This window comes from Alosa pseudoharengus, unplaced genomic scaffold (genome assembly GCF_046254945.1).
Source record: "Alosa pseudoharengus isolate Yale_2024_CS ecotype anadromous, Long Island Sound unplaced genomic scaffold, YU_APseudo_1.1 YU_APseudo_1.1_scf_24, whole genome shotgun sequence".
NCBI classification, from domain to species: domain Eukaryota; kingdom Metazoa; phylum Chordata; class Actinopteri; order Clupeiformes; family Clupeidae; genus Alosa; species Alosa pseudoharengus.
The window spans coordinates 3,272,204-3,282,274 of NW_027468689.1; the positions used below are offsets into that span (position 1 = coordinate 3,272,204).

Sequence of the window (10,071 nt, forward strand, 5' to 3'; positions counted from 1 at the left end):
GAACTGGAGAGGGGAGAGAGGGGAGAAGAGAGAGAGAGGGAGAGAGGGAGGAGGGAGGAGAGAGAGAGGGCATGAGAGAGAGAGAGCGAGGGAATGGGAGAGAGAGAGAGAGAGCGAGGGAGAGGGCATGATAGAGAATCCAAGAGAAAGGAATGAGAGGGAATGTGTGAAAGAGAGAGAGAGAGAGAGAGAGAGAGAGGAAGAGGGTGGGAGGAGGCCTTCTAGAACTCATGTGTTGTATGTCTAGACAAAAACATCGCTTAGCACAAAGGCAGGCAGGCCGGCAGGCCATGCACGTGCAGCCCTGAGCTTCAGCTCACACTCTTGCTTGGGCTCCCAGTCATGACTGGCTGGCTAACTGGCTTCTAGGGAAGTCCACTGAGATATACACACATGCTCTACAGATAGACTCCAACATGCCTGGTTGTCCAGAGACTTCCACAGATACTTTCTCTGGAGTAAAGTAAGGATCATTGTAAACTGTATTGTCATAATCAGTTTGTCATTTTAAACCAGATATTTTGTTTTCTTGCATAAAAAAAAAAACATCCATGCGTGTGTTTACAGGTGTGTGTGTCACATGACATCATTTCCCCCTCACCTCTCCTCTACTCTCCTCCCCTGCTGCAGGTGACAGACATGATGCAGAAAGCTCTCTTCGACTTCCTGAAGCATCGCTTTGATGGCAGGTGAGATCCCCTCTCCACCCAACAAAAGCAAAAAAAGAAAAAGTTTAAAAAAAAAACACACACCCACACCTCACACATCCTTTTTTCTGAGGTGATGACCTAGAGGATCCCATATTGGTCCCCAGTACGCCCACAAACCTGTGAGCTAGTGAGATGGGAGTGCCATTGGGCAGCCGTGGCCTACTGGTTAGGGCTTCACACTTGTAACCGGAGGGTTGCTGGTTCGAACCCCGACCAGTAGGAACGGCTGAAGTGGCAAGGCACCTAACCCCCCACTGCTCCCCGAGCGCCGCTGTAGCAGGCAGCTCACTGCGTTGGGATTAGTGTGTGCTTCACCTCGCTGTATGTTCACTGTGTGCTGTGTGTGTTTCACTAATTCATGGATAATTGGGATAAATGCAGAGACCAAATTTCCCTCATGGGATCAAAAGAGTATATATACTTATAAATGCTGGACCAACCTCTCAATAAATCCCAACATGCTACACCATTGACCAGATAGCATCAAGGTCTACTCATCAATGTAGAGAACAAGAACCTATTAATATCGATCCTGGTAAATGTGCTTGTGTTAGCCAAAGGCTTAATATGTCAAATGACTGTAATCCAGGTCATTTCTAAAGGAAAATTTGAACATTAGCATACTTTAGCATAGTATACATTACATACATTGGACAAAAGCATCTGCCAAATTGGGGTCATTTGCCATCTTTGATTGGGGTATTGATGCCACGTGTTTTTCGTCTGTCAGGATATCTATCACCCGCGTGACAGCAGACATATCTTTGGCTAAGAGATCCGTGCTGAACAACCCCAGCAAGAGAGCCATCATCGAACGCTCCAACACCAGATCCAGCCTTGGTAAGTCTTATTTGTCTCTCTGTGTGTGTGTGTGTGTGTGTGTGTGTGTAGGTGTGTGTGTGTGTGTGTGTGTGTGTGTGTGCGCGCACACACGTCTATCTGTGTGGTTCTGTGTATTCCTAGTCAAACTGGGGTTTTATGAAATTGTCAGAGCTGGCATCAAACTCTGATAACATGACTGGTCTAGATGGGGGTTTGAGCGCCATCTGCTGTTTGGTATCAGTAATGATATTTAAAAAGAAAATGACAGCCTGAAACACTGAGCTGAAACAAAATCTGTAAACACTGTATTCTAATCAGACTTATCTGTATATATGTTTGTGTGTGTGTGTGTGTGTGTGTGTAGCGGAAGTTCAGAGCGAGATTGAACGTATCTTTGAGCTGGCGCGCTCACTTCAGCTGGTCATTCTGGACGCTGACACCATCAACCACCCAGCTCAGCTGATGAAGACGTCCCTCGCCCCCATTATTGTCCATGTCAAAGTGTCCTCGCCAAAGGTTTGCGCACACCCACACTCACACACACACACACACACCCATCATCATACATGTCAAAGTGTCCTCGCCAAAGATACACACACATAATTTCCCATCATTGTGCACGTCAACATTTCCGAGTCAAAGGTACACATACACAAGTGTTCACACACATACACACCCACACATACATGTCCACATGTCCTGTATATACATCTGTGTGTGTGTGTGTGTGTGTGTGCTCCTAGGTGCTGCAGCGGCTCGTTAAGTCCAGGGGGAAATCTCAGAGCAAACACCTGAATGTCCAGCTGGTGGCAGCAGACAAACTGGCCCAGTGTCCTCCGGTAGGTGTGTGTATGTGTGTGTGTGTGTGTGGGGGGGGGGTTTGTATGAATGTGTGTGAGTATTCGTGTGCATGTATGTGGTTTCACACCTAGATTGTGTTATGTAATTGTAATAAGCATAACCACTAATTATTCACCTCCTCAGAAGTGTGAGGGGGCATGTCTATATGCACGTATGTCTTCACATTGTACCCCATATGTGTGTGTGTGTGTGTGTGTGTGTATGTGGGTATGATGATACATGACATATAAAAGCATACACCTAATCGTGTTAAAAAGAGGAGATTAAAAATGCAAAATGATAAAACAGATATTTACAGAGAAAGAGCAACATATATTTTATACAATGAAGCAACTCATCACACAAGAGGTATGAGATCTTTGCCCCTGCATATTAATGCCCCCCCTGCAGGAGATGTTTGACATCATCCTGGATGAGAACCAGCTGGAGGATGCGTGTGAGCACCTGGCGGAGTACCTGGAGGCCTACTGGAAGGCCACACACACCTCCAGCAGCACCCCCCTCAACCCCCTGCTGGGCCGCAACCTGGGGCCCACGGCCCTCGCACCCTACCCCTCCACCATCTCTGGCCTGCAGGTACGCAGAGCACACACACACACACACACACACACACACACACACATGTACATGCACCTGACCTGTCTGGGCATTACTAGACACACACACACACACATGCACCTGACCTGTCTTGGTACTAGACATAGATACACACACACACACACACCACACATTTACCTGACCTGTCTGGGTGTTCCTGGTGGTTGACCTCTGACCTGTGTCTCTCTCTGTGTTTGCGTCTGCAGCAGGGCCAGCAGAGAACGCGGCATAGCAACCACAGCGCCACCGACCACTCCACGGCCAACGAGCGCCGCAACCTGATGACCACCGACGAGAACTACCACAACGAGCGCGCTCACAAGGGCCGGGGACCGCGCTCGGCCTCCCAGCAGCAGCAGCAGCAGCACGGGGGTCGCGACCCCTACGCCCTCGCCGAGCAGGGCTACCAGGACCCCTACCAGGACACCTACAAACCCCACCGCAACCGCGGCTCCCCTGGAGGCTACAGCCAGGACTCCAGGCATCGCCTCTAAGCTGAGGAGGAGGGGGGGGGCATCACCTCTAAGCTGAGGAGGAGGAGGGGGGGGGGCATCACCTCTAAGCTGAGGAGGAGGAGGGGGGGGGGCATCACCTCTAAGCTGAGGAGGAGGAGGGGGGGGGGGGCATCGCCTCTAAGCTGAGGAGGAGGGTGGGGGGGGGGTGGCGGTGGGGGTGGCATACCTCAAACCACCCCCACCGCCACCCCAAACCTGCTGGAGCCCCCAGAGCTGAGCAGCCATGGGTGGGGTCTGTTGCTGCGCCTCTTGACTGTCAAAACAAACAAACAAACAAACAAACAAACAAACAAACAAACAAATAAAGCGACCACTGCGCCAGTCTCTCAGCCCGCCACTACTGACTGCTCTCTGCTCAGAACGTCTCAAATGCTGCTCCCCTGCAGTCCCCACCCGTTCTGCTCCACCTGTGAAACAGAGCTCGCCCTTGGTGCAGATGCTTGGTTTTGCTCATACCCCCGTTTGTTTGTTTGTTTGTGTTCTGTTGCTAACAGCAACCACAAAAGAAGAGAAAAAAAAATGTGTACAGGAGGAGGAGAAGGCCGTGCAGCGCTGGGCTTTCTGAGGGCATCTGAGGCCCCCGGAGCTAGAGGCTCCTACTGCCAGGAGAGATGCTTACATAGAACTGACAGCAGGGGGCACTGCAGCTTAGTCAGTGGGCCTTACAGTTAGAGTACAAACCTCTGCATGACCGGAGATGGAGAGGGAGTCCGGAAGAAGGTTTTGCACTCATTAGTGCCCCCTACTGTACATCTGTCACAGTACAGCCGTGCTGCAGAAAGGCATCAGGCTCTGGGCTCTGTCAAGTGCTTTGAGGCTATTTCTATTGTTTTGCCGCCGTATAAATACAATTGAATTTATTTGAATTGAATAATGTCACGATAGCCAGATGACTTTTGGTGCAGACGGCCTCATATCAGCATATCGGCCTCATAACCCACACTCCCGACTCGTCTGCAGTCACACACACACACACACACACACACACACACACACACACACACACACACACACCTGAGTCTGCTGTTCTCCAGATAGAACTAATAGCTATTATGTAAGGCTGCATCCCATCTGTTCTAGAGTCAGTTCTCAGAGAACGGCTACGAGACCCTAGAACAGTGTTCCTGTACATACAAGATCCCATTAGCTCTGCCTCTCTGCTTAAGAGCAATTGAGGAAGACCACAGTCGTGTTTACTAAAGTTATACGACGATGATTTATTACTAACACTGGAGTGTATGACTGTGGTCATGTTTAGTGAAAGAATATGACTATAATCATGTGTTTACAGTTTTTCTGAGTCATTTTGTTGCATTTCTCAAATGATCATTAACGTTCGCACAACAGTAAGTGCAATTCTCAAAACAGTTTGTGCAAACTGCACCACACAGTGGATCAGCTGCAAATGCACGTGGCTTGCTCCAAATGCTTAGTTTATGTCTCAAAAGCAAATATTTATGCCAATTGACATGTCAGTGCCATCAGAATGAGAAGTTCCTATGTCACAGTCCTGCACAAGATTGTCAAAGTAGTCAGTTTACTCTGTAAGCATTTTCCTATGAAAACACACAAAGCTGCAGTTTTTCTGTTTAGCATATATATCAATTTCAGCAGTGAAAAGTTACAGATTACTGTATGTGGGAGACTGTATGAAGTCAGACATGATTCATATTTACTGTTCACCTTTACAGTACTGTTTGTACTGCAGTTTGTTGCCAGAACATGTAATTCACTGTCATACAGGAAACAAAGACCAGACTGTTTTACTGGACGTCAGTTATTTTCCAAAAACTGTAATAGAAATTGCTAAATTATATTTGACAGATTACATGTGCAACTTGTTCAAACGTTGGCATATAATGACTCAAGCAATGAACTAATGGCTAAATGTTTTGGAGGAAAGAACTATTCCACACAGAACTTGCATACTGCATTATGACTGCCATGATATTAGGAATTGAAGTAAAAAACAGCAGACAATTGCACACAAGCAATTGCATAGATGTGCTGTTTGTTGAAAGTAATGAACAATTGCTTTTATGACGTGCACGAGTGACTAGATGATTTGGAAGTTGAACTAGTAGTTTTGAGAATTTCACCAAGGTGACTGAGAAAAACTGTACCAAAGGAGTATGGATGTGATCATGACTATGATCATGTGTTACTAGAGGTATATGACTAGGATCGGTCTCAAGTGGACAGTTCCGTACTAAGTTTGCTGTGATGCTATAGACCCTTTCAACAAGAACCCTAACCCTAACAAAAACAATGCTTGAACATTCTATTTTGTTCCCAATCGACTTCCTCAGCATTAAGATAACATATGGAATGTTAAAACGGAAGCCTTGTGGGAACAACTATGATGCTGATAATGGAACTCTCTTGAAAGGGTCTATAAATTGGTATCCCACTGAAAGTCTTCCATGTTTCCCAGCGCACGGTTCATGCTATTACATACCCACTGGCAGCCAACACTGCCTTGGTTCTAGCCCGGGTCTGGCCCACTTGTAGTCCAGTTATGGTCTATTCTAGCCCGGGTCTGGCCCACTTGTAGTCCAATTCTGACCCTATTCTGGCATGGGTCTTTTCCAGGGTCTGCAGCTAACTAGAAAATCCCACTGGTGTTGCCATGGCGATACGTTAGCAGTGGCTTCATTATGGAGCCATAATGTCAGTACCGGCGACCAGCTGTGTGTGTAGCTGGTCGGTTCTCAGCCCCGCTAGTGACCAGTGTGTTGTGAAAAGGGCCTGGTTTACCTGCTGCTGGTCGGTTTGATGCTGTCCTTGAGCCCCTCCCCCTCTCAGCCTCTCTCTCGCTGCGTCACTGTCACAGACTGGATGACCTCTGACCTCTGACCTTCTCCCTCTGGAAGCATCCGGAAATAATGGCAGCCCTTCTTGTGTGCACACTCACACACACACACACACACACACACCTTCCCCCTCCCCCAGAACTGATGAGTGGAGAGCAGGTGCTCTGGTGTGTCCATGACTGTCCATGGTGCTAAAAGAAACACAGTGAGGGGAGAAATTGACCCCCCCCCCCTCCAAAAAAAAAAGGAACTCCCTCCCTAACTTCTCAGTGTCTCAGCAACAGCTGGAAGAAACTGTCCTTACTGCTGTTAGAAAGAGAAGGTGAGAGAGTCACACACACACAAACACACTCAGAGTGTGTGAGAGAAGCCAGAGATGACCCGTTCCTCTCTCCTCCTCCCCCGTGGGTCCCTGCGTTAAGCTAGTTTTGTGCATTTTCAATTTCAAAAAAAAGAACAACAAAATGAGGAGGAGGAGACGTAGAGATGAGAGATGAGAGGAGGGGCAAAGTGAACTGGGGATTTTGATAAAGAAAAGACTTCAAGACGTATTCAAAGCCAGTGCATACTGTATGCTGTTGTCTATGAGCATGCCTATGTGTTTCCTTTCTAACCCCACCACCACTGACGGAACCGACAGATGAAGTAGGGAGTCCACACCGTGTTCGGAACCCAACGGAATGCGACGGAACCCTGATTTGTTTTCTGTTTCTTTCCCTCCTGGAGTCACTGCTTGAGACAATCAGGTTGAGTTTCTCATTCCGGTACAGAACGTGCGGTTCCTCTGCGGAACCGGGTTCTGCGGGTTCCCTCATCCTCTCTTCCTTCTCCATAACTGCTTCATCAAAGCTCTGAGAGAACAAAAAAAGAAGAAATTGTGTCAATATTTATTTATTTATTTATTTATTTGGTGGAAAGTCCAAAATGGGAAATGCCAAACTGCATGCATAATATATCATTTCATTTATGAAGCTACTTTGAGAGAGATGACAGAAAATATGAATAATGTTTTATGGGAAATCATTGTGTAAAAGGCAGAAATCTAGCGATATTTAAGTTTTCTTTTACAGACAAAAAGGAAATAAAAAAATCAATGGTCATTTTGAAATGGTTCCAGGATATGTTGTTTGTGTACAGTTGGACAATTTAAAACGTATAAATGGTATGTATGCCACACACACACACACACACACACACACACACACACACACGGTGTAGATCCACTGCAGGGTCAGGAACAGTGTGTAAATAAGGGGATTCCACCTGTTAGTCATCCTCCAACAACAGGCTCTCAATCATCCTGAAACCAACATTCTCATGAACGCCCAAAAGGCCACAGTTCTAGGAAGGTTTTTTTATGTGCTGTTTTAAGAAGCACATGCACTTAGTAATCCTACCAGCAGGTGGCAGTACGACTCAAAGAAATCCCTCAGTTCTTCTTGTTCAGTGAAATCATCTTGTCTCATTTTGTTTGACATTTTTTAACCACAACTTTACAAGATGGACTGAGAATGAATCTTAAATCACATTGCATCTTACATTTTATTTTTTACACACCCATACGTATTTACTGAGTATGATATTTGTGTTAATGCTCATTTTCAACAACACCAGGACCTGTATGCTCACACTATCATCACATGAAAATCAGCAGCAGGGGGCACTTTTCAGCCCTGAGTTAGCACCATGGAGTTCTCTATAGCCCTGAGTTAGCAGCAGGGGGCGCTCTTCAGCCCTGAGTTAGCACCATGGAGTTCTCTATAGCCCTGAGTTAGCAGCAGGGGGCGCTCTTCAGCCCTGAGTGAGTGTGTACAGTGGGAAGATGAAAGCGTCTGCCCCCTCACCCCTCCTCTCCTCTCTGGTTGTCGCCCTCCAGATTAAAGGCTGAGTTTGAGCAGCCCACTGAAGGTCAGGCCTTTGAAGGCTTGGGTGGCCTCCACACACATGCACACACACACACCAGACGCTTGATGCCAAGATCAGGTGAAAAATAAGAACCTCCGCACATATACACACACAAATTCATATTATGCGACTGAGTCCAGTTTCATCAAATGGCCTTCCTTGATAGTCTGCCACTGGCCTTAGCTCCGACATTGCTCACCCAGCAGTGGGTGTGTGAGGTTGGCAGTGTCCTTGTTTGTTGTTTAATATTACGTTTAGGAAAAGTATCAAAGAGAAGCACTTCTGTAGGTACACTCAGCTGACAAAAGATACAGATGCATGCCTGCTTACACAGCCATACTATTGTTTAGATAAATACTAGCAAGTATCTCTCTCTTTCTTTCTTTGTGTGTGTGTGTGCATGTGTGTGTGTGTGTAATCATGCATAGTGTGTGTGTGAATGATTTTACACTGATTGGGTGTGCTGATGGTCTCGCTGGCAGACAGCTAAGCTAAGCTAAGCTAATCAGTTCCCCTCCTGCTTCCCTGCACTGCTACACAAAGCTGCGCGGCTTATTGTGCTGTCTGCTGTTGACTCATCAAGAGCAGCTGGATTGATTTTTTTGACCCGGGTAATTAAAAAAGAATAGCCCAGCAGAGAGGAGAGTGGAAACTTAATTGGTCATTTGTCGGTTGCATGGCAACACGAGTATCTTATGAGGGTTCTCTCCTGCCCGCACCAGCGGACCACACAGGCAGGACAGGGATGGATCTGACGCTGCCCGGAGGTATGCACACACACACACACACACACACACACACACACACACACCACGCTAGCCATGGCAGCCTCAAGCATGCCCACACTCACACACACTCACACATACACACCACGCTAGCCCTGGCAGCCTCAAACATGCCCACACTCACACACACACACACACCACGCTAGCCATAAAGCATGCCCACACTCACACACACACACACACACACACACACACACACCACGCTAGCCATGGCAGCCTCAAGCATGCACACACTCTCACACACACACACACACACACACACACACACACACACACACACACACACACACACACCATGCTAGCCCTGGCAGCCTCAAGCATGCACACACACACACAGACACACACACACTAGCCCTGGCAGCCTCAAGCATGCACACACTCTCACACACACACACACACACCACGCTAGCCCTGGCAGCCTCAAGCATGCCCACACTCACACACACACACCGCGCTAGCCCTGGCAGCCTCAAGCATGCCCACACTCACACACACACACACACACACACACACACACACACACACCACGCTAGCCCTGGCAGCCTCAAGCATGCACACACTCACACACACACACACACTAGCCCTGGCAGCCTCAAGCATGCACACACTCTCACACACACACACACACACTAGATATTCCTGATGATTGAGGGCCGATGTAGCCATCAGCTAAGGTAAGGTTTGTTTCTCTGTTTAGCCCTCTATTGTGGGTTCAGTCACAATGTCTTGAATTTATAGCCTTTCCTGAAATATAATTTGGATTGATGATCATTCATTTACACCCCAAGCTCCCATGTGACCTGATGGAGTGTTTTCATACCACAATGAATTCTTTGTATGTGGACTAGCAGTGTCAGCATATGCTATGCTTTAAATAAAGAAGAAACTATTCTTAAACAGCTTAAAGGCCATATTTAGCTGTAGATGCTGATTGTGAACACTGAGAGGGTTTCTGCAGGAGCAGAGATGTGTGGGATCTGGACTCATCTGCCATATTTCCATATTCTAATCTAATGCCTACTGACAGCCATGTGTGGTGAGGCCTGGCAGGACAGAGAGCGCT

At 47.4% G+C, this 10,071-nt stretch overlaps 1 protein-coding gene across 1 annotated transcript in view; it reads left to right on the plus strand.

Annotated features, from left to right (window-relative positions):
- The window catches only part of LOC143141785 (voltage-dependent L-type calcium channel subunit beta-4-like), a 22,839-nt gene extending 19,355 nt beyond the window's left edge, over nucleotides 1–3,484 (plus strand). Inside the window, exons 8-13 of the mRNA XM_076302494.1 lie at nucleotides 631–689; nucleotides 1,441–1,550; nucleotides 1,897–2,048; nucleotides 2,276–2,371; nucleotides 2,784–2,969; nucleotides 3,197–3,484. Of these exons, the coding sequence (XP_076158609.1) occupies nucleotides 631–689; nucleotides 1,441–1,550; nucleotides 1,897–2,048; nucleotides 2,276–2,371; nucleotides 2,784–2,969; nucleotides 3,197–3,484 (891 nt within the window). The remainder of the gene's footprint in view (nucleotides 1–630; nucleotides 690–1,440; nucleotides 1,551–1,896; nucleotides 2,049–2,275; nucleotides 2,372–2,783; nucleotides 2,970–3,196) is intronic.
- The last annotated feature ends 6,587 nt before the right edge of the window (nucleotides 3,485–10,071 follow it).